This window comes from Ciconia boyciana, chromosome 1 (genome assembly GCF_034638445.1).
Source record: "Ciconia boyciana chromosome 1, ASM3463844v1, whole genome shotgun sequence".
In the NCBI taxonomy this organism is placed as follows: domain Eukaryota; kingdom Metazoa; phylum Chordata; class Aves; order Ciconiiformes; family Ciconiidae; genus Ciconia; species Ciconia boyciana.
Window position 1 is genome coordinate 52,233,758 of NC_132934.1, and position 24,981 is coordinate 52,258,738.

The 24,981-nt window shown below is 41.3% G+C and overlaps 2 protein-coding genes across 8 annotated transcripts in view; one reads left to right on the forward strand and one right to left on the reverse strand.

Moving 5' to 3' along the window:
* The window catches only part of ELK3 (ETS transcription factor ELK3), a 41,207-nt gene extending 27,550 nt beyond the window's left edge, over nt 1-13,657 (forward strand). For both annotated transcript variants that reach the window (XM_072865705.1, XM_072865713.1), the window contains exons 3-5: nt 450-1,244; nt 6,724-6,846; nt 12,042-13,657. In XM_072865705.1, the coding sequence (XP_072721806.1) occupies nt 450-1,244; nt 6,724-6,846; nt 12,042-12,140 (1,017 nt within the window). In that variant the 3' untranslated portion in view covers nt 12,141-13,657. The remainder of the gene's footprint in view (nt 1-449; nt 1,245-6,723; nt 6,847-12,041) is intronic.
* A 2,318-nt stretch (nt 13,658-15,975) lies between these two features.
* CDK17 (cyclin dependent kinase 17) overlaps nt 15,976-24,981 on the reverse strand; it is a 99,810-nt gene continuing 90,804 nt past the window's right edge. For 5 of the 6 annotated variants that reach the window (XM_072865736.1, XM_072865771.1, XM_072865727.1 and 2 more), the window contains 6 exons: nt 24,428-24,525; nt 24,008-24,113; nt 23,194-23,236; nt 21,886-21,976; nt 21,581-21,658; nt 19,406-21,150 (listed from right to left, as the gene is read on the reverse strand). In XM_072865736.1, the coding sequence (XP_072721837.1) occupies nt 21,113-21,150; nt 21,581-21,658; nt 21,886-21,976; nt 23,194-23,236; nt 24,008-24,113; nt 24,428-24,525 (454 nt within the window). In that variant the 3' untranslated portion in view covers nt 19,406-21,112. Of the gene's footprint in view, nt 16,221-19,405; nt 21,151-21,580; nt 21,659-21,885; nt 21,977-23,193; nt 23,237-24,007; nt 24,114-24,427; nt 24,526-24,981 lie in introns of those variants that run through there. The other variant, XM_072865754.1, reaches the window with a different exon arrangement.

Sequence of the window (24,981 nt, forward strand, 5' to 3'; positions counted from 1 at the left end):
TTTTGTCCCTTGCAGACATTCTGAGAGTATGTCATACTCAGGGTAGTTGGTGTCAGTTTTGGGAGGCATAAATGAAGGAGTTTGCCTTCATTGTGAAACGCAAGTGGTGGCATGGCTGGAGTCTGCAAGGTGGCAGAATTGTGTATACTGGTAAGAAAATATCCCAAGCTGCCTCAGAGGAAGTGGGAAGAAAACAGCCCACCAGTAGGTCTTTATCACCTAGTAATGGTGATTTTGTTAGGTACCATGAGGAGCAGGGGGTGGTCTCCCTGGCTGAGCAGAGGTATGGGAATGAGCCAAGGATGAGCAGCATTAGCAGCCTCACTGAAGTGACCTGCTCAGCTTGAGGATGGAGCAGGGCCCCCCTACCCTTGTGAACCCCCTTATGTTTGCTGCACTCAGTGCCTCTGAAATGCTGATCTTTCTAGCATCTGCTTTTGTATTTGCAGAACATCATCAAGAAAGTGATTGGACAAAAATTTGTGTACAAGTTTGTCTCCTTTCCTGAGATTTTAAAAATGGATCCACATGCTGTGGAAATCAGCAGAGAGAGCCTTTTGCTGCAGGACAGCGACTGTAAGATGCCTTCCGAGAGCAGGGATCAGCACAAGCACAGCTTGTCAGCACTGAAAAGCACAAGCCGTAATGAATATATCCACTCTGGCCTGTACTCCTCTTTCACTATCAACTCTCTGCAGAACCAGCCAGACCCTTACAAGCCAATCAAAACAGAAAAACTGGAGGAGAAGTCAGAAGGAAACACACCAGTCGAAGAAGTTCGGACTGTTATAAGATTTGTGACAAACAAAACAGACAAACAAGTTATGAGGCCCATGGTGTCGTTGCCTTCCACTTCCGAAACTGCAGCTGCCTCTGCTTTTCTCAGCTCATCAGTATCAGCTAAAATATCTTCCTTAATGCTACCCAACAGTGCCAGCATTTCATCTCCGTCATCATCTTCCTCCAGGTCACCATCTCTGTCTCCCACCTCACCCCTCCCTGCAGAACACAGGAGCCTCTTCCTTGAGTCCAGTTGCCACGACTCAGATTCCCTTGAGCCTCTGAACCTCTCCTCAGGCTCCAAGGCAAAATCTCCATCTCTTCCCCCAAAGGCTAAAAAACCCAAAGGCTTGGAAATCTCTGCCCCACCTATGGTTCTCTCCAGCACCGACATCGGTTCCATCGCCCTCAACAGCCCTGCGCTTCCTTCGGGATCCCTGACTCCAGCTTTCTTCACTGCACAGGTAAGACCTGCCTGTCTCCTGTACTCTTGCTTTAGCCAGGTATTCCCTCCGTGTGGCCAAGAGCGTTAGCTCTATGGGTCTCTTGTCATCTGATGGAAAAACAAAACCCATATGGGGAAGAGGAAAACATAGCAGAGGTCTGAACAAAGGGTGGAAAGTAAGTTCCTCCTGGGGTTCCTATGTGTGTGGGAAAAGCCATCACAGTTCACAAACTGTCTGGAAGGATAACGAGATGGGATTTGCTCATTAGTTAACATGAGCAAATCGCTTATCAGTTCAAACCAGCCTCCAGGTCTACAAGACAAGCAGGAAAAAGCCAACAAGAAAAACACGGGGTTTTTGTAGGTCACGGCTTGAGCATGTGCATTGTGAAATGCTTGGTTAGATTTCTCTACTAGATGTTGTATCCATTCAAACAGTGTGACCTTTTCATTAGTTTTTGAATACGGAGCAAATTAAGTGGTTTCTAAGACAAGGCTCTGAAGCCAGTTTCGATTTCCAAAGTTTTACAGATCCACAGTACTTGCCAGAGCTTCCTTTCAGCACAGACCTACTGAATATCCAGTAGGTCTTTTTATTCTTTTTAATCACATACTTGTGCTAATGTCAATGGTGAGTTCTCATTTTCAAGCAAGTCTATGAAAAAATCTATCAGTTCAGAGAAGAGGAAAATCACGTAGATAATGACCTGTTGTGTTCATCGTTGAGTTTTGTCTTATGCTACCACTGCAAAATTAGACAAAAAAATCCAAGAGTAAAATTATCCCAATGGGGAACACCCCCTGACATCCCCCACCTCCCAGAATAAAAGTTGATACAAATAGTAGCATTGAATGAAACAAACTGAACAGTAAATAAATAAATACAAAGGTGTGTGTTATAAGCTCTCATTTACTTCGGGCTGTCTAGAGGTCACATTGTATCCAAAATCACCTTACCTCTTCCCTGTTGGAAGAGGTTCTGCACAGATGATGCCTGCAGTGCAGCCAGGTGTTAGAGGTCTTCGAGCTGGCCACGGGCAGCATCGTGTGCCTGCACAGCACAAAGACTTGGCAGAGGTGAGAGTGTCAGCAAGTGCTCTCGGCCAGCACAGCACTTGCTCTTACTGAGCTTTTCAGCTGGCGGCAGAGCAAGTTTGTGCAAAGCCATTGCAGTTCAGACACACCTGTAAGCCACTGAGATATGAAGTTTTGTTGCAAAGAAAGAGGATTTTGTGGGCCGTTATCTGTGATTTTTGACATTGTAAAGCCTTTAAGTGAAGTTATGTTTGGCAGGAAGAACAGAAGTGTGGCAAACCAAAATTGAGGTGCATTCACAGACTCTTATAACCTCTAACTGTGGTATAACCACAGTAAGTATTTCACTTGTAGGGAGCAAATCTGACAAATAAATCATATCAGATGCCAACCAGACACGATGACAGCATGAGTGATTACAAGCCCGCTTTAATCTACTGCTGCCCCAAAACTCAGTATGAACAGAGATTTATTTCCTCATTTTGTAATTATTTCTTTGAACATTTAATTTTCTCATTCATCTATAAACTGGTGTACTTACTGCCTCTGAAAGATGTAGAAGGGAATTAGGTAGGTGATTGTGGCCCTCTTTTGGCAGGACGCCTAGCTAAGGCCGTGATGACTGTTATCCAACTTAATGCCATTACAAATCTTTTTTTACAGGTTATCCTATCACAGAAGAGGCAGATGGTACCCATGTAGGGTACTTCCTGGGTCCATTTATTTAAACTTTTGGCTATACAGCAACATAGCTTTTTTCCTCTCTTTTAGACTTCTATTTCTAGTGTGGATAAGAAGCACCCTGCATCCTCAATACTTGACCTAGTGAATATAAAATAAAAACTATATAACAACTGTGTTCAGATAACTGTAATACTACAATGCAAAATAACTAAAGCCATAATTTAGGCTGGAAATCTGCAGTTCATCCCATTATCCCAGGAAGAGCATGCATCATGTCTCAATGATCTCTGATTTATCAGATCCCAGTGGTAGACACCTGCTGCTGTGGGGCAGGTGCAGAACAGGAGGTCAGACACCAGTTCCTGCTCCAGGAGTGATGTCGGTTCAGAGAAGGTCCTGCTGCCTGAGAGGGTATTTCGGATGGCTTTCCATTGTACCTGCTGGTCATGAGGAATTACCCTCGGGTGGAGCCCTGTGAAAGGGCACGTGATATGCACAACCAATTTCAGAACAGAAAAATGGGTTTGAAGATGTCAGTGCATACAGTACCATACCTTGGTAGAGAAATGTCAGCTTTCCATTTGGTTAGCTTCAAAGAGAGGGATTTAGATTTTGTTCAGTACTTGCTTCTTTTACAGATTACTTATGCTTGTTATTTTTGTTGGCTCTCCCTTGGCCAATGTGGATATATAATTTTGTCTCACTCTTTTTCTTCAGGCCTCTACTTTAGCATTTGTAACGTTTACAACATGCTCTTTCTTTACAAAGTAGTGTGCCTGCAGCCAGCACGTGTGCTGTCTGTATTGTATCCACATACACCATCCAGGCTCCAGCGCGTGCCTAATGACCTGGGAAGTAACGTACGTGTGACAGCACTTGTCCGTTATCTGACAGCTGGAAGTGACAAGAAAGATTGTACTTACATGCATTCTTTGTCAGAGAAGTCAGGAGCCATGAGCATGGTTGCTTAACATAATCCTCTCTGTGCAATTAATTATTTCTATTTAAACTGTTGCTATGCTTAGATTATAATGACTTTTTTAAGTAGGAACTTCCCACTGGGTTCCACATCTAATACCAGATGTACAGCTGCATGAGGGCAGAAAATGAAGTGACACATCAATTTCCGCATGTAATTTAAGGATAGCCTGTGCTGTGGTGGTGTTTACACTTACGTTTCCTCTGGTGGTTTTGATGCTTAGCTGATGGCGATACTGAGAACAAGCCTGGGAGGCCCTGTGCTCTTTTTGCATTAAATATTAACAGATTTGGAGGCTTGCTTTGGCTGGCTCTTGGCTCTGGCAGAACTTGCAGACATTAGTGCTCTGTTCATCAGAGGACATGAGCTTTTGCTTAGCACTGCTGTTAGGCATGTTAACATGCTTCCAGAGATGAATGGAGGACAGCTCAGTTTCAAATCTCCTCTTTCTCTGAAGACTTGCTCTGGCTGTATCTAGGTAGGAATAAACACCTCCAAGCTTTCTTCATTATTTTCAAAAGACCCTCTCAAGAGCTGCATTTTCAGTTCTGGATATCTGCAGCTTCTTAGAGAAAAAAAGAAGAAACGAGGCATAGCTCACTGGAGCTCTTAGTACAGTTGGCACAGTACTTAGTCGAATGTTGTGGGTCTTGCTTGCTTTGGTTTTAAGGTTAGTAGGCTCTTCTGTAAGTAGATCTCTGAGTATTTATCCTGACCTAATTCGCTGTGTTCTTTGTCAGGCTCATAAATCCCCATCAATAGCCGCTTGCCTGTGGAGCATCAGCTTGTACAGGAAAGGTGCTCTCACTGGTACTGCTGTTTTCCTGCTCCGTGAAAGCACTGTGGTCCTGGGAAGAGGGTGTTTGTGAAGGAGCCATTCACAAGTGCCTGCTTGTCAAGTACTTTTTCTCAGATATCTTGACAAGAGCTGTCACTTGATGAGATCAAGACAGGAGTTTTCTCCTTGCCAGGCCTCCACCCACTCTTTGCCCTTTTTGCTGTCATCCAAATATATCCAAACCCTGACCTTACTGGTACTCCCGTGACCACCATACCTGCTGTTTTACTGCATTAACACCTTTTGCTTTCCAAGCAATACCACATGTTTATTACTTCTTGGGACATAAGTGTGGTTTCTTCCACGGGGTTTGGTGTTTCTGATCCATCTTCTTCAGCACAAGGGAGATGGCAGTGTCCTTTCCCTTCGCATTTCTTCATGAACCCCGCTTCTTTTGAGATTTCTTAAGAGAAATCATCCCCTTTAAAGAGCAGCCGAGCTCTTTGTATTGAACAGCCTTTCAGACACCCTGGGACAGAATCACTGGGAGGACCTTAATGTTTGCTGCTCCTTGTCTCTCCCATCTCTTTTGCTGGTGTTAAACTAATTGTTTGACCCTGTTGTGAACTCCAGTGCAAGCATGTCAGAGCAGGTCTGTAGTCCTGTGCATTTGCACAGAGCCTCAAACACCACAGCTGATCCCTCAGGCACTGCTTTGCAAATGATATGTCCGTCATATTCGAAAATCCACCTGACCTGTGATACCTGCCTTTCTGAGCCTGCTCACCGCAGAGTCCTGGCAACGGGATGTGACAGCCCATGGTGTAAGCAGCTGTTAAGTGAGACCCCTGGTTGCAATTGCCATATGTGGGAGTTTATATTTCTGGCCTGGTGGGAAGCTAGCAGGTACCAGAATGCATGACGTGCTGGTTACTAGGGGGAGATACTCCTTATCTTCTATCTTCTGTCTTCTCTTTACATATTTTAAACTCTGGACAAACTGATGCCCCAGTTCAGCAGAGCACTGAGGCACTTGTCCTACACAGTGAAACATGTACTTAGGTGCTAAGTGTGCACTCAAATTCCATTAAGTGCTTTGCTAAATAGGACTGATTTTAATAATTGGCATCAAGATTACTGGTGAGATTAACTCACTATGCCAAATACTTTGTTCAAAACTGTCACATCATTTCATGTTCTTTTTTGGGAAGATAAAAGTTACTCTGGATACAGAATAATTCATGTGATTCTTCCTTTGAATGGAGATTTGCATGTGCTTTAACTCTACCTCCCCTCCAATTGTGCTTTAGAAGTGCTGAGAGCATTCCCAGCAATCCTGGTACACCATGGCACTGGAAGGAGCCACCTCCGAGTTGGCAAAAGCCTTGGATTCTTAGTTCTTGCCATTTTGGTTCTTTTCAAACTATTAGCTGTGCTCTCTGCCATCCCTTTGGGCACCCAACCCATACACCTGCCTCTCGCTGCGTCAGCCTGTGCACTGCCAGTTTCTTGAAACTTCTTCCATTTTGAACAGGCGCCATCAGAGGAGTAAACTTCAAAGGCCGGCAGTGGCTCTTTTGGCTCCACACGCAATTGCATTAATGCTTCAAAAGCTGCAGTCAGTTCAAGCAATTGCTGCCCTTCAAAAGGTAAAAAATTATTCTGAAGGAGACTAGGCTGTGTTTACAGACATTGGGGCATGCATGGTATTTTATACAGTTGCATGAGTGTGGTTCAAATAAATGATAACTGTGCTTTTCCTTAAGCAAATCGCAATAGAAATGAAATCAATTTGCACATAAAGGAATATTAAATGTGCAGGTATCCAGTATTGACCACTGCGGAGACAGGATGCAGGGCTGGATGGGCAGTTGCTGCCGGCCAGTATACTCGGCTTGCTGTATGTCTGAATTCACTGGGAAAAAGAACCAGTAGGTAAAGTGTAAGACTTTAGACTTGTGACTACTGTATGGAACTGTAACTCCCGAGGCATGCATCATGGGGTGTTTTTTTGTCTTGCAGACCCCAAATGGATTATTGCTGACCCCAAGCCCGCTGCTGTCTAGCATTCATTTCTGGAGCAGCCTCAGTCCTGTTGCTCCTCTGAGTCCTGCCAGGCTGCAGGGACCAAACACTCTGTTCCAGGTAGGTCCTTCCAATTAACAGGTTTCATTTCTGAAAGCGCACATGGGGAAGAGACAGCTGGGGAGCATCTCCTCACATCGGTCTAGAGCTTTTCAAATAGTTTAAGAAAATATGCAAGTTAACAGGCACTTTTAAAGAGAGGCCTACTTACTTGTACCCTCTTTAAACCCTTGGCAGCACAGTCAGAATCTACAGAGCAGTGTCTACTGCAGCAAGCACACACATATTGTATGGGGGAAACAGAAATAAATGCTGGACCCCAGTAGGAGTAGGTGACTGAGCTCTCAGAGCTTCAGGAAGAGAGTGCAGACCAGTCACGGACCAGCCAGGAGAGTGGTGGAACATGGACTCTGCGAAAACCAAGACCAGTTTGGGTCTCCCACAGTAAGGTGGGTGTAGGTTTATCCTTCTGTCTTAATGAGCTGCTTCTCACTCAGAAAGACAGGGCATAGTTGTATTTACAGTAAGAGCACTCTGAACCTGAAAGCTCCATTTCCAGTTCTCCTGCAAATTATCTATGCATCCTCAACCAAGTTACTTCATACCTCTGAGCATGACTTCTCCGTATGTAACAGGAGGAAGGCTCCTCTCTCTTATGGGTACTGGGAGAGTAAAAATCTCAAAGTTTTGTATAGATGTGGTAAATACAAAAGTTATTTAGTAAACCGTGATGGCCACAGCACTCAGCTGCAGCATTCCCTCAAGGCTTAGGAAGAGGATGGGGGGGATGGTATTAGCAGCTCCAGCTGTAGCTGCTGCAAAACAGCTGATTCAGTAAGTCATAGAAGAAATTATGCTGATCAGCTGAGTGGGAAGATATACAAGAAGCTGATGGCCATCCGAGCAGCTGAAGAATGCAGGGACACCTCTGGAATGAACTCCCTGACTGCTGTGGAGGGCCAACACTAACAGAGGAGGGGGCTGCTGCTAGACAGGGACCCTGTGTTAGTCTCTGAACCTTCAGGGAGGCTGACTGCCCAACTCCAGAGCTGGGCTTTAGCTCAAGTGCTCTGCTCAGGTACGGTCCTCACTGGAGTAGTAAGTCCTTCTATCTCCAGTGGGACAACTGAGCATGGAGCCCTAGGGCTCTTTATTTATGTTTCAGATGATAAACTCATTTATCCCTATTGGACCTTAGTTTTGTACACGTGGTTAAAAACAGCCAGACATTTCATTTGAGAGGGAAGTGTCTGAGCCATGGCCTGGAATGGGCTTGTATGGACATATGCTGGCCACCCGCTGTGGGAACTGAAAATGAAGATTGGCCTTGGCTCTGTCCCCTCTGAAAGACCCAGGCAGCCTTCTATAAATTATGTCTGATTCAGGCAAAGGCCACAACGACAAGTCTGTAGAGCATAAAGCTTTATTTTAACAGCCAAATAGGAAACGACAACCACAGCTGAAGCCCAGCCAACCCCACTGAGAGGTGCTGGGTTGTCCTGTGTAGGCATCGGGGCAGAGCTCTCCCCAGGCTGCCTGCATAACCCAGCCCACGTTCCATGCAACTAGTCAGGGAATGGAGGAAAGAGCTGGAGCTGCTTCACAAGTTGCTTTTGCTTTCACCTGGTCATTCACACAGGGAGTCGGAAGAACATTTGGTCGTTGTTAAAACAGTCTAAATCCTGCCAGCAGCTAGAGCCCAGGGCAGCTTTGCAGCTGCCTGCCTGCCTCTGCACCCTTGCCTGCTGGCTTGCATGGAGGAGAGATCAGGGTCCTATATTTATTTTTCTTTCAGGTGTGTGCTGCTTTTCACAATAGCACTGTGCTTGGCACTGCCTGTAGTTCTTTAGTACTAATATTTGTATAAGTACAAGGACCAGGATGGGATCCATCCACGTCCACAGTCCACCTAAGCCCCAGACAAGCCTATGGGAAAGTATGGTCCCTCCCTTAACGAAGCAGGAACCTGTTCATAGAATCATAGAATGGTTTGGGTTGGAAGGGATCTTTACAGGTCATCTAGTCCAACCCCCCTGCAAGAGCAGGGACATCTCTAACTACATCAGGTAGCTCAGAGCCCCGTCCAGCCTGGCCTTGAATGTTTCCAGGGATGGGGCAGCCACTACCTCTCTGGGCAACCTGTTCCAGTGCCTCACCACCCTCATCGTAAAAAATTTCTTCCTTTTATCTAGTCTAAATCTACCCTCTTTTAGTTTAAAACTATTACCCCTTGTCCTATTGCAACAGGCCCTACTAAAAAGTTTGTCCCCATCTTTCTTATAAGCCCCCTTTAAGTACTGGAAGGCTGCAATAAGGTCTCCCCAGACCCTTGTCTTCTCCAGGCTGAACAACCCCAACTCTCTCAGCCTTTCTTTATCATAGGAGAGGTGCTCCAGCCCTTGGATCATTTTCATGGCCCTCCTCTGGACCCACTCCAACAGGTCCATGTCCTTCTTGTGCTGAGGGCTCCAGAGCTGGAGGCAGTACTCCAGGTGGGGTCTCACCAGAGCAGAGTAGAGGGGCAGAATCACCTCCCTCGACCTGCTGGCCACGCTTCTTTTGATGCAGCCCAGGATACGGTTGCCCTTCTGGGCTGTGAGCGCACATTGTTGGCTCATGTCCAGCTTTTCATCCATCAGTACCCCCAAGTCCTTTTTCACAGGGCTGCTCTTGATCACATCATCCCCCAGCCTGTATTGATACCAGGGGTTGCCCCGACCCAGGTGCAGGACCCTGCACTTGGCCTTGCTGAACCTCATGAGGTTCACACCGGCCCACTTCTCCAGCTTGTCCAGGTCCCTCTGGATGGCATCCCATCCCTCAGGCGTGTCAACTGCACCACTCAGGTTGGTATCATCTGCAAACTTGCTGAGGGTGCACTCGATCTCGCTGTCAATGTCATTGGTGAAGATATTAAACAGCGCTGGTCCCAATACAGACCCCTGAGGGACACCACTTGTCACTGATCTCCATCTGGACATTGAGTCATTGACCGCTACCCTCTGGATGCGACCATCCACCCAATTCCTCATCCACGGAACAGTCCACCCATCAAATCCATATCTCTCCAATTTAGAGAGAGGATGTTGTGGGGGACTGTGTCAAAGGCCTTACAGAAGTCCAGACAGATGACATCCGTAGCTCTTCCCTTGTCCACTGATGTGGTAACTCCATCATAGAAGGCCACTAGGTTGGTCAGGCAGGACTTGCCCTTGCTGAAGCCATGTTGGCTGTCTTGAATCACCTCCCTGTCCTCCATGTGCCTTAGCATAGCTTCTAGGAGGATCCGTTCCATGCTCTTCCCAGGCACAGAGGTGAGTGCTGGTCTGGCACTGCTGGACCCAACTACGTGCATAATCCCTCACAGAGCGCATAGATGCTTATTAACTGGTAAAAAAACCCTCTCTCCTTTGATGCTTGTAAGGTGACAGCAACTCCCATACACCTATACATCCTTATGGCCTATGTAGAGCATCACTGAAACCTGCAGTCTCCTTCCACACAATTTACCTTGATATATTGACCTACCTGGAAAGTCTTCCCTTTGAAGCCACGCTGCTGTGTAATTAAACTTATTTTGATGTTTCGTCATTAGTTTGGAATTACCACATAACTGGAACAGCAAGAGACTTGCATGGAATTGGTTAATTCAAGAAAATGCAGCCAAACTTAAGGACTACGGAGTTAGCTTGAATGAAGTGCTAACTAAATTAAGTGTTTTTTCTTTGTTACTGCTATATAGACGGTAGCACTGAGAAGGCGTAGTCAAGTCCCAGAACCTCACTGTATGGAGGCGTATGAATAAAGAGCATCGTCCTGGCCCCAGGGGCTACAGAGACAACAGGAAGAAGAACAAGAGAGCTGGGTTGGGGTGGAGACCAGGGGAAGGATGAAATCATGACGTTAGCATCATTTGCATCTCAGGCTGTAGTGCCAGCATACCACCCGCCTCGACAGACACCAACGATCACACAACCCTCTTTTTGTTAGCTTTAGAAATCAGATGGACCACATTGTAATTTACATGTCTCACTTTAGAAACCTAGACTAGAAAAGCAAGAGCTTGTAATCAAGTTCTGTCTTTTAATTAATCTTGGCAGAAGCGATGGAAACATTTCCTGAGGTTTGGTTAAAATAGAGGTATCAGCCAGTCCTGGCCACACCAGGAGTGTGGTGCCAGCTCCCCACAGCACGCTGCTGAGCCTGCGCTGCTCGGCGTGATTTTCAACTGAACGTTGGAAGACAGATACCATTAACTAACATCCTAGTGGAAGAGTAATCCTGTTACAAGCAGATTATATGCACGTGCAGAGGTTGATTACACCACAGCTGGCTGTTGAAGGACTGATCTGATAAGGGGTAAAAATACACCATACGCTTGAAGTCAGGAGCTCTGTTATTCAGCTCTGTCTCAAGCCGACAGAAACCCAGCGCGGCGTGCTCACGGAACTGGGCCTCGAGGCCAGATCGGTATCTAGCACTGGGATAACTCCTGCCTCATGCTGCAGCAAGTTTATTCCACCTACTTGCTTTGCTTTTTCTCATGTCAGATGTTAAGAACTAGTCAATACACGTCACTGCGGGCAAGTTACAGTCAGGATGCTCTCATGAACTAGGAATATATGGCTTATGTACTGAATTCGTATGTTTTGCACAGTATTTCAGAAGTAGAAGGTTAATACTAAATTACAATGTATTCTGCTTCACATACTGAATGATCTGGCGTACCTAGTTTATGGTTTCTTAGTGAATACAGAGAGAAACTGTAATTACTTGAGAGCAATTTGCCCCCGTTTTGTATTCACAATTGTACTTCTTCTGCCCTAAAACTACATCTCAACTTTCACTTTTGGAAAGCTCTTTCCTCCTTAGCTTTTACAAAGGGCAGAAGAAAAGCATAAACTTTAATTAATATTTTTTAGATTGAAAAACATTTTTGGAAGGAGAATGGATGGCAAAGAGTGCTCTGTAGTATTCACTTTCCCAGGGTGATGACAGCTGTATTGTTATGTGAACTTTTGTCTAAAATACAGCCAATAATAGACTTACACATCCCTGTAGGTTTACAAATTATTCAAGTTTCATCCTCTATTTTACATTCCTAATGGCTGAGGCAGGCATTTGGTATATATCTTCCTGTATAGAAATGACAGGTCTTGAAACCATCTGGAGTCGGTTGCTAATGCTAAACGCATGTGCTTCTGGGCTGAATGCTTGGAGATAAAGAGTAATTTTTACCTTTTGGCCTCTTACAGTTTCCAACTCTGCTAAATGGTCACATACCAGTGCCACTCCCCAGTCTGGACGGAGCCTCTTCTCCAGTACTACTTTCTCCAAACGCTCAGAAATCCTGATGACGCCTCATCACGCCAAGGACTTATTGATGGATTTAACACTTCATTCCTATGGGCTAGTTTTTCCTGTGTCATGAGAAGGACATTGTGAAACCCTCTGTTACTTTGGTTTGCACTTTTCATTACATGGATAATCTACTTTTATTATGTTAGCATTTTTAAACAGTGTTTATATATAAAAGTATATATAAATCTGTTTTGCATTAAATGAATTATAGTTTTTTTATATCATAGCTCTCAAGTGTTGAACACTTCTGTTGTTGATGAAGTACTTTTCTTAATGGATTACAACAATGTATCTAATAAGGATGTGAAGCTTCTTTTTAATCCCTTTTTCTGCATATTATGCATTGTGCTTGTGTAAACTATAACCGGCTGTGCCTTTTTTTGCATAATGTCATGTAAATGATTTATATATTTTCTAGTATTAAGATAAAAAGTTGAAATACAAAACTAGTATTGAACAGCCCTATGGTAGTATTTCAGTATTTTCTCCATGGATGGGCCATATGATGCAGTGTATTCATGTAACTTTGTATTAAGTGCTTTCAAATTGTATAAAAATAGCCTTATAATTTTTCTTTGCTGAAGTGAAAAACATAATCAACGTTACAGTCAGGAGATGCATTTAGGAGTAACAAAGCCACATTTACGCCCAAGTTCTCCTGTGGAGTTGCAAGAGGGAGGAACTGGGCTGCGTATATTCATGAGATATTTCCAGCATTTGAGAATACTCCTGTGAAAAGGAGACCTCGCTCAGAATTTATTTGGCCTATACTTCTTACGAACTGTCAACACTACAGCTGGAAATGCTGCAGCTATTTCTGTCCTCCCGGGGAATGAGGATCATTCCCGATAGAGATTTCCAGGTGCTTTGTTCAGTTGTGCCAAGTGCCTTCTACTATTTCCCTGGAAAGATTATTCTAGCTACTAAAGCTCAGAAGGTCGCATTTCCCCTTCCCCCAAAGCTGGAAAAGTTACAGGACTGTAAATTAAGGCCTGGTGCTTGTAAAGAGGCATACTGTACCTGTGGGATGTTTGTGTATAAACATCTGAATTCTGGATTAAAAAACAGCACTGTGTTACTATATACTTGCAAACTGAACTTACTGGGTATGTCCTCTACCTTGAGGTGATGGTTTAGTCATCTAAATGTCAGGTTAGGATTAGGCTAGACTCCCTGGCACCGTAGATTCTAATCTTGGCAGGGCTGATGCAAATCTTCAGTTTTCTGAGGTGGCTAAATTGAGTTGAATGCAGCCTTACCATGTAGGTTTTTCAGATGAGACCTTCAAAAACCAAACCAAAATCAGAATCCTGTTTGCTACAGGTCATTAGAGCTTCTACTTTGCTTTCTGGCCAAGCGGCTGGTCAAAAGTCTGTTCTTTTTGAAATTTATGCAGTGAGTTGTCTGCTGATTTTCTGTTTGGATGCATTTCAGCGATGATGTGTGTAGTTAATTGTAAAGTGCTTTTGGATCCTTCAACCTGAAAGGTGCTAAATAAACATTTTATTAATGCAGTTCTGATGTTGAAAAGCCATTTTTGGGGCAGAGGTAGTCTGACGAGAGACAGCAGGAATTTTCCTCAGGCTCCTGGGTTGCACAACCAAAAATGATTCCTCAGTTTCACTTGTAGTAATTAACGGGATAAAAACCTGCCATATCTGTATGAAGTACCAGTGCTGATAAACAGAGCAATTCAGTGCAAGGCATAAGGAAAAAGAAACAAACACATGGGAAGTCATTCACTTGAATCAGCGTTTCAAGAGCTCCAAGAGGTACCACCCCGTGGAGTCAAAACCAGAAGATGAACCTATGCAAAATTTATGAGTGACGGGAAATTTTATACGAAGTAAAATGAGAATAGGCTGGACGAAAAGGCAGCTTGCAACTGATGGGATTGACTAGTCTGGAGGAGATTAAATCACAAGGGCTCGCAGGTCGAACATTTCTCTTTCAAGGCATTCCTCCCAGGTACACGGAATATTTTTCAGTAACTAAGTTACAGAGAGGCAATTCTTCACGCTCTAGACCCAACTCTCGTCTCATTTTTAAGGAAGTAGGAACGCCTACTTCAGTAAAGTCTCGCCTTGTACATGCCAGTATAGCTAACGGGAGAACAAGGCAGAGAGATGAAGCGTTTCTCACTATGCGTTTAAAAAGTAGACAGAAACTCATGAAAATTTGGTATTTGATTTAGTAAGAAGTATTGAATACCACACTGCAAAAAAACCAGATCAATGTGGGAGGAGGGAGTGTGTGACAGAGAAGAGATTCTTAAAAGAAAAAGCATCCAGATTCTCATGACTTTGTTTCTTCCAAGGTTTTACTACTAATAAGGCAGATTTTTTCTTTTCAAAAGGCTCAACACACCTCAACACACACCCCCACACCTCCCCTCCCACCCTTCTGCCCCTTAAGTGACTTTTTCTTTTAAAGGTAGCAGAAAATAGCAATTCTAGGACAAAAATCTATTTCAACAAATTACTGTAAAGAATCCGAGAGAATCCAATAAAACTTAAGGGAAGACACCCAGAAAGAGGAAAGTAGTGCTGTCTTCTCATCTTTGAGAGAATAAAAGATAGCAACAGAACATATCTTCTTTTGCTAGTTGACTTTTCAGTTAAAAAAAAAAAAAAAAGGTTGTCAAAATGAAACCTGCCTTCCAAATTGGTCAATTATGTGGAACAAAAATTCTTCCTGCTGGGAAGAATTTATGAAGTCCAGCCTCTCAAGTCTAACACTTACCTAAAACACTAGATTATGATGCCTTATGCTTCAAAGGAAATATTCTATTGGTAATTTTCTATTGAATTTTATTAACAGATATCTTTTTAACTGTAGAGAAAAACTCAAAACAAATGCTTTTAAAATGAATACTGTGAAAGCGTCAATATTTCCGTGGCATGGAGAGCTCCAAGCCAACAATCCTGGGGAACACAACGGGAGTTATTCTCTCTTCAGTACTCTTGGTAGTAACTGCAATTTGATCATACTCGAGGGATTTTTTGGATAGATTTGCACTCTATTCATGCTTCAGCAATACACAGAAAGTTGTCAGTATTATATAGGCTGGGCGCACAATTAGGCTATGTTTGGCTTACCTTTACATTGTTTTTTCAGAAAAGCAAGTATCCACCAGTAGGGCCACAGCTACTGGGCAGCTTTGCCAAGAGATTGCACACCTCTTCTGCCCTGGCACAGGTAAGTGGCTTCAGTTCTAAAGAAAACTTTCAAGGTGGGGCAAACAGGGACGGGCGATAACCAACTACAGAAAAAGAAAGATCTGACACACATCCATTACGTCAACAAAGAACAATTTGTTTTGTCTGAAGAAAACTAGTCTCATCAGACAGGCACTTGCTGATCTGGAAATACCTACCAAAGTCGTAATGAACTGTCAACAAGGTGACTGTTTAAAGGGGAGACGGTTCTTTAAAACAGACAGTAGCATTTTATTTTAACAGAACAAGTGTCTCCATTAAGAGGCTGTGTGTGATCTTGTGCCTACAGGAAGCATCTTTAGAAGCCATCATGACCACCAGATGAATTTAGAACAGGCACAGTAACTACAGGTAGTCTTTTACATAAGGGCATCGCTGTTCCCTTCTGATCTTGAAACTATATATATCCTATCTCTATATCCTGTAGGATAAACACGGGTCACTCAGATTTAAGCATACCTCTACGAAGCTGTCAGAAAACTACAACTTTTGAAAGCCCTTTTAGCCCCAAACTGTAACTGTTCCTACCAATTAATACACGAGTGCTCTGCCTACACAGATGGAGTACAAACCTGTTTCTTCAGGGCGAAGAGATTGACAGCATTAGTGAGGAGGAGTATAAATTTATTTAAATGAAAAAAGGAGAATGAACCTCAGGCAAGGACTCTGGAGCAATCAGTATCATGGCCCGCCTTGGGGGGGTATTTGTAGAAAAGCATCCTAGAGGAGAGGACTCTGCAATACGTTTTTTTTCTTGAAAGATTCCCATCAGTTCGTGTTCACTCCACAAGAAGCGCGAATGGATAAACGTAACCTTAGTTTCTCCTCACATGGCTCCAGGCCAGCTGCCTCCTCCTGCAAATTAAGGAAAAGGACATGGAAGAGGGAAAAAAAGAGTCTTTGGAAAAAAAACAAGCTCAGGGTGTGAAAGATGAGGCGCAGGCAGTGCTGACGCTGCCATGCGGGGCCGGGAGAGAGGTGCTCTGCAAGAGCATGTTGGAGAGGAGATAGGGAAGAGCATTCTCCCCGGTTTGCAGTCTGCAGCGATGGCATTTCCATCAGCAAGAAGATCCCACTGCAGCAAATGAAGGAACTTCACAGCTCTCTGGGGAAAAATGTCTTTCAAGGTATGGCATCTGAGCTGAACAAGACTCGTATTTCATTAGGAAGACCATAAAAGCAATCTGCTCAGGCAGGGCCTGTTTCTTAAGTGATTTTGGAGGATGCAGCCAGGACAATAAATTAAGCAGTTATTTAACATCAGTAAGTATATGCATACGTATGCATTCACAGCTTAAGTTGGCTCAAAAATTACAGAACTTAAATGAGTTAAGGGATTTTAGGAAACGTGAAAATAATGGAAAATTGTAATGTACACGTTTTTCCACTGACATCAATCTTTTGCTTTCAGTTAACGAGACAGGTGCAGTGCAGCCCAGTGAAAATCACATACAAAAGATTAAAAAAAAAATAAATCTAGAATAGCTAACCTCTAATCCCAGTTCTGACAACACGAATTTCCACTGTGGCCTAGAACAAGGGTTTCACTTCTCTGCAACTAAACCCCGCGGATGAAAAGGCTGTATGGTATGAATTACAAAGCCCACGTATCTACTTGGCTTTTATACTTTCCAAAATCATCCTACCTGCGCAGCCAGAGCTTACTTTACAATGTACCAATTAGCTAAACACTTGTACAGTGCTTCTTTTATGTTTTATGATCTATACTTGTTATCTTGTCAATCTCTTAAAGCGGCCTGACATGGACGTTGGTGAGATACATGGATGTTGCTGACCCACATATAGGCCAAAGAGTAGCATTAAATCTCTAACAGCCCAGTCTCTGAAATGGAAGAAAAAAATGTCTGTAAAAAGTAAGCATTCAAGTTCCTTCCAAAATTTAAGAAATTTCATAGAAATGTTGCATTTGTTTCAAAGCCAAGCTTTACTAAGGGAAAAACGGTATTGCAACGTGCTAACAAGGTGCACAAATTCTTTCAGCTCTGGCCCTTAGTGAGCAGATAAAATGCCTAAATGTCTGGGACCACGTGTCGTCACAGACAAAGTACATTTGAATTTTTCTTCAGGGTCACTATAGGCTACAGCTGTGCATTTCCATACCCTAATTTGTTTGAACTTCTTTCAAATCTGACCTTACTTCTGGGTATTTCGTGGGTTTATAATACTTAGCTTGGGGATATTTACAACATACGTTTCATATATTTTGTCCTCAATAACCGAATGTATTCTTAACCTTAATTCCCTCTTAACATTGCAAAACAGAAACAATGTACCTGTATTCCATTGAAAAATTCATGTGCAAACAACAAGCAAGCAGCCCAAAGAATGCTACCTTGCAGTTTTTCAAATGACTTGCAAATACAAAGTATGTTGATTCTTTAATAATTGTTTATTTTAACTTTTATTGCCCAATTCAGGGATACACTCTGGCTACTTAATGCTGTGGTAAAGCAGCACAAAAATAACACAGCTGTGTTGAGATGCACGTTCCACTAGAGCATTGCTGAGCAGCTGGTTTGCCCCTTCCATCTCCCACTCTGTCCTGTCCTGTCAGTTCCCGTCCTCCACCCACCCTCTCTCCCCTTCAACCTTCACCTGCGTGTGCACGCAACCTCGTCTCCACCTGCCTCTTTCCTCTCTTCAAGCCCACCTTATTCCTACACACACCTATACACGCACCTTGGCATTCCTACCCCAGCGTAGATGGGATACACCGGGGATCTTCTAAAAATAATTACTTGATCAGCAACAACTTGCAGGCCATTTCTCATTAACTGATCACTCATCTTCAAGCAAAGGCTGTCATACCAAATCTTGAAAATCAGGCATTTTTAGCGACTATCTGCTTGGTTTTTGTCACAGGTGAGGTCTTCTCCCAAAAAGGCCAACAGCCCCTACAGTTCTTGGGGACAGTGAAACCAAGTCCGTAGTGCCTGATGCTGTCAGACAGGAGGCAGAACACTGAACTGCACGAAAAGGATGTCAGAGAAATGCTCAGCGACTTCAGACTCGCTGACTACTGCCCCAAACAGACAGCTGCCACAGAACTGTCTCTGCAGGAATTTGAATTATAGACAATTAAAAAAAAAAGAAACTCGCTTGACCACAGATGCCAAGTTTCTTAAGAAATACATTCTTTAAAGCTACCTCCTAATGAAGAACACCGATTCACTTGTAGGTCCTTAGAAAAAAATCTCTTTATAAACAGTGCTTTAATTTTACGGAAGATCTTTTCATCTGTAACAAAAAAGCTGAATTCCTACTTAAAATGGAAACCTCCTTTTGTTAGCTGCAGCTGATCCCTTTCTAAATTTATTAATGCACTTCATTTTACCAGTTAAACCTTTAAGTCCTTTACTCATTAGTGTCACATTATTACTTGTTCTTTTATGGCCTACAAAATACTACTGTTCTAGAAATGCCAAATCCCACATTTATCCACAGTGAACATTTACTCTATATCTTCACTACTTTTGTAAAAAAAGATGTTTTTCTGCTACTTCTTTCTTCAACACCATCACGTCTACAACAGATTTCCTACAAAGTTAATCAGTATAAAATCTAGATCAGATCCATAGCTACTATAAAAAAATATATAACAACTATTTCAGGACAAAGGTTTTTCATCAGTGCCAAATCTGTCTCCGACACGCACGTAACGGTCCCGCTGGGATCAGTGGGAGACCCACGCATGTATCCGAGACATGTATTATGCTCCTAGACCTAGGCAAGACTTCTGATACCACGTGACATGCAGGACTTGCTTGCTAATAATTAGACTATGGACCATGTTTACGATAAGATCCTGAACGGCCTCAGTCGCAGATGAGTCACATTACTTTTCACTGCCACTACTCCTGTGTTGCGTGAATTCGTAAGCGGCCAAAACTGATGACTCCCACAACACACAGATCTAGCTAAACATTTCCAACAATGCCCCAAGAACCGCAAGTTCACTTAGTCTGTATTTTTAACAACACAGGGCCTTTGTTATTATAAATTTCAAAACAAAACCAAAGAATTCCACATAATATTTATACTTTCAAAAGTACAATATTAATACAGGTCGGTCAGTTAGAAATAACAGCAGTTTGTTAGGTCTACAAGATTTAACGTAAAACCGGTTTACAAATGCTGAAAAGCAGTAGTGGTCCAATAGTCACCGTTACACATGAATTTCTCTCTTCCAGAAAATAATAATAAAAAAAAATCCCAATTCAAATTTACCAGTATCAATGAAATATTAATAAAACACCCCCAAACATGCCACAATCACTATTCACAAATAAAGTTAAAATGAAATATACAAAAATTCACTTAATACTGTTAAATAACAATAAACTACAAGATTTCCTGAACAGAAATGGTAGGACCCCTGAATGTTTTACAGTGAATGTCAGGAAAAATTAAGTTACCTATGACTATTTTCATGATATACCAGCCAAAGATTTACATGACCATTTCAAAATATACCAATAAAGATTTACAGTCTCTTTTAAGATGCACTAAACAAATAGGTTCATAAAGGTGAACACAAATGCTTAAAAATACTGTAACCATCACCAAGGGTGTACTTATGATACTCACTGAGATGCATAAGCATAGTAGTAACATGTTTACTATCTCTGGTAAACAGATAACATCTAAGATCTGAAAAACTCTCTAAGTTCCCATTGTAAAAGCTCTGTAGTATAGTGAGTTCTTATCAAGTACAAACTTGCATCCTTCCAGTTGATTTCAAGTGAATAATGCACAAATGAGAGAGCAACAAGGTGGGAAAAGTGTGACATTATTCCCATGTTCTTGTAATTAGTTGTCCTGTTCCTCTGTAATGAAATTCTACATTTCAAAAGTAAGCCAGGGTCCAACATATATGAATCATCTTTTTACTATTTGTATTTCTAAGTTAAAAACAAGGTAAAAAAAGTAATTGTTTCTGCAAGTCACTGCTTCTGCAGGCCCCGTATGCACAACAATGTGCAAATATCTTATGCTGGAGTAAGCCTGACAAAATTTATCATCCAGTCTCCGTGCTCTAATTTATCAATAACTAACGTAGGATCTGAGAGCAAATAATAGTTACTGTTCACTTGTTTGAATCAACTTCCACACCATGTGCTTTTCAAAAACATAATATGCATTATAATTTTTCAACTATTTCAACACATACTTCCAATGTTAAATAAGGAATTAAGTGCCATGAACTTAGAGCATTAAAGATGGTTCACCTATAGCCAAGCAAAGCTATGTTTACATTCCAGGAAACACTGCAGTTTAAGAAATACAAAAAAACCCCGCAGCAGTAGAACATTTTTATGAAGAGAAACAGATGCATTCACATATTATAAAGCCATTGCAACTTCTTCAGGCATGGAACTGTTGTGTTAACTATACAGACAGTAGTTATTTAGCAGCAATGATTCCGCAATAAATAATGCACTGTGTTTCTCAGTCCTGCACAAAAATTGCAGCTACAGTTACATTAACAGCTGTAACCTACTGGCTCTAGTGGCAGAGGAGACCTTAAAACCAACTGTACAAAAAATTGTCACACTGTGACAACAAATATAAAAACATAATCTGCAGGTTGGAAATAAAAAGACTCCACTGTGAAGAGGACAGCGTAGACAAACTGCGATTCCAAGTCCACCAACAGAGAGCACTGCCTTCAGATCCGAGTCCTTGATTGATAGGATAGGCTTGGGCTTGACTCTGCATCGCCCACTTTAAAAAAGCATGCTCTGCCTTCTGTTCTTCCCATGTCCTACAACAGAACGTGGACCATGGTAAAAAAATAAAGCATTCGCACAACAGAGTATTCAGTTATTATCTACATCTTCTGTCTTTCTGTTTGAAGAGAATATCCTTTGTGCTTAAACCAGTATCAGGATCTTTCTTTTAACTGCACTTGTTGCACTTTTTTTTTTTTTTTTTTACTTTGCCACCATTCACCCACACAGTAATGGTTTGAAACTCCAAGACATTCTCATATTAACAGTCCCTCTGCCCATCCCTAGTAACACTCACCACCTCCTGTGCATTTAGCTTATACGTCTCTACAGGAATCTCAGCAAATAATTGCTGGTGTTTGAGTACATTCACACAGACCAATTTAACAAAGTATTTTTCAGTTCCGAATGTCTCTGGCACAGCATTCCATTTGCAGATATGAGAAACTATTAAGCTTTCCATACCTGTCTCTGGGTAAGTGGAATTTCGAAAGCCAGGGTCTTTTTGCAGCTGAATCTCTTTTAGACTGAATATTGAAACACCTGGAATGTTAACAAAGAAATCAATTCATATCCAAACATAACTATGCTTTATTGAACAAAGTTCTAAATTATAGTTTAGATTTTAAAAGTTTCCTATTCCCAAATATCTAAGTCAATATATGCCAGACTTCTTTAATAGATTAGGCTTGAGAGTTTTTCTTTAAGCAATGTACTTAGCTTTAATGTACTATCTTAGCAATACTCTGCTACTTTACTACTCCTCTTACTTTCAGGCAAAGTGTGTATTCTTGTTCCAAGACTTCTGAAGTATGCATGTTTCATGGCCTCTTCTGCTGAAATTCTCTTCTTCGATTCATACTATTAACATAAGAGGATACAAGTGTGTTGGTTTTCATTAAAAAACTCTTTGCATCACGTAATTTCATCAAAGGGAGAAATAGAATTCTACTTGCTCAGTATTTCCCGCCAACTCACTAGGACAAATTTGTTTTCATTACTTTTATTTCACACATGAAAATCTAACATATGTTATCTAAATCAGTATTATCAACATATAACAAGATTGCTAAAATAGTCAAAATAACTGCTGTAAATGGATGCAAGTCAAAAATATACTTAATCTTTATTTATAGATGTAATAATGATTAGATGACAGACTTCTGTCTACATTATGTTCTAATATTAAATCGTCATGAAATGCTATTACATGAGATCACAGAAGTTTTCTAATTCGATAGACTATGCTGCAGCATTTTGCATAAAAGGGAACTTAAGAGAACACGGTCTTCAATCTGTGCTCAAATATCTCCTGCTTGGCGTATGTGGACATTTGGACAAAGATGCAGACATTTAAAAAGCTGTATACAAATAAGAACAAAGTCCAAACAAGGACTGCAAGTACTGTTCTGACACAATGTGTAAATTGATGAAGACCTGATGTAGAATTTAAATCATAGGCTGCAAAGCAGAGTAACTGCACTCCACCTTATGTACTAAGAATTTTTAACACTGTGAAGTTACAGTGCTTCTGCATCTACTCAGTTAGCCTTCCATCTTGCTTCCCCTATTCTTGCTTCTGGCTCATTTTTAATCCAGATTAAAAGATTAAACCCACATACCACTTCACCTCTTGAATACACTTTGCAAGATCAAAGAGTAGCATCACACCTTAGTAACTGCTTCTCTAGCAGTAAGCTAAATTCATCATTACAGAAATTTAGTATTTCTATTTAAAAAGTTCTGTTTTAATACGGTATTTCACAAGAGATTTAGTTTTTTCAAGGAATTGCTAACACAGAATCAATTCTATTTTTACAAAAGTAGTAAGAGAAGAAATCACTTCTGGCAAAAAAACCAAACCAAACCAAAAGAGCATCAGGTTTTACATTCTTACAGTACATAGGCTTCCCAAAACTGTAATTCTTCCCAAATATGTCATCCACTACAGACTCAGCTGCATATTCCACTTTGAGATAGATCTAACAGATACTATAGCTCCCAATACATTTTGTAAATAATATACTAAAACTCTAAACTTGCACTTTTATAAAGTAAAGCCACAAAACACATCTTACTTGAAGGAACTTCGCTATCAATTCAATTCCTTCTGTGTCTAGCCTAAAAATAAAAATATTTAAAGAAATTAAAGCAGTTATTGAACCATATTTACAAAAGCAAAACTGCAATATCAAACCTAAAAATTAAATTTAAACATGGAAATGCTTCTACCTTAACAACTTTTCTGCATGTTAATGTGTATACATACAAGTACCAATATCTCAGAACAAGACTATTTGAAAAACATGTGGGGACAGACAAATCCTGAGCTTTGGATTGTGATTTACTAGGTTGACCTGGATAATTTATTTCAGAAAAAAAGCCTTTTGTTTTTTTAAAGCCTAACACTACTAATTTACTAGAAGGACACAATGTTAGATCCTTTTCTTCACAGGTGATAAAAAATGTTGTAGACTTTGTTATAAAGTTTATTATAACTGTGCAGGCCCTTCAAATTCCTCATAATGGTTTTAGAATGATTTCAAGAGACTGCTGAAGGAAACCTTGCCATTTTAACAATGGGCCTACTATATAACAGAAGAGAATTTGGGTTCTTTAGGAAGTGCTGTGTGAATACTCCTACTATGCAGGCATTATTAATCGGAGTTTATAGTTCTATAGGTCACTAAGTAGCTGTGGTACCTTGAATGATATTAGACAAAGTAATCACATAGTACCAGGATTATGCTTTGCATTACTATCTGCCCACAATAACATAACTGATGTGTAGTCTTCCAGCGTTCATCAGACTGTACTTGGAATCGTGTTCACATTTACAAATATGAAAAGCTGCAGGGTTGCATATTTTCTATTAATAAAAACACAAAGTACCTTGGTGCATGGTTGATGAGGGGTTGTGGTTTATACTTAGGAAAGTTGTAGTTCCTAAATTCATCACTGGAAGAAATGCCTGGCCATGTTTCTTGACATGGGGTTCCTGCATTTAAAAAAAGCACAAAAATTCAACTTAAAAAAATGTAAAGAAACAACTTTGACATAAATAAGCATTTAATCCTGTAATTTAAACAGGAAAGAAAGAAACAAAAAAAATCAGTCAATGAGTCTATGTTGTACAAACTCAGCTGTGCACTCAGATCAGTAACTTTTCATCAAGAGTACATTCATTCACCTTACTTACAATGCAATATAAAATATCATTGTTATCGATAAAGATCCACAGTTCTCATGGAAAAAGTGTTTATAAGAACAAACATATTAGCATTAACATTACTGCTAAAAGTATCCATTTACCCAGAAGTCTGAAAATTAAGTGCAGTTCATCTTCAACGGTCGAGCCAGGAAAAAGAGGCCTTCCTGATGCCATTTCAAAAAATATGCATCCAACGCCCCTTTATAAAAACAGAGAAAAAGATAAATCAGAAACAATCCAACAATTTAAGCTTTCAGCTCTTAAGGACTTCTGTGATTTCTCTTCGATTAAAACAAATTGTTAAATTAGTTGTTAGCCACACACTACTATTAAAAATATTGTTTTGAAAGATATGTAGCAACAAAAGAACTGTCAAAGACTAAACAAAACCTATGTCATAGCTATATTATATCCTCTTCCTTCAGATGTCAAGTTTATCAGTTGTATTGAAGTTCACAGTAAAATGCCACGTTATCATGTCATTAGGAGAACGTGTTTGGTTTTTTCCCCTAACACTGTGGTCCTAATGCTTGCTTACTCTAAGCAATAAAAAGGTACTCTGCATTTTCAGAGAAATAATAGCATCTTCCCTGTCTGCCAATCCTTTCTCTAAAAATCTAACTCAGTTGTAGCCTTCAAAAATTCAAAGGATGAG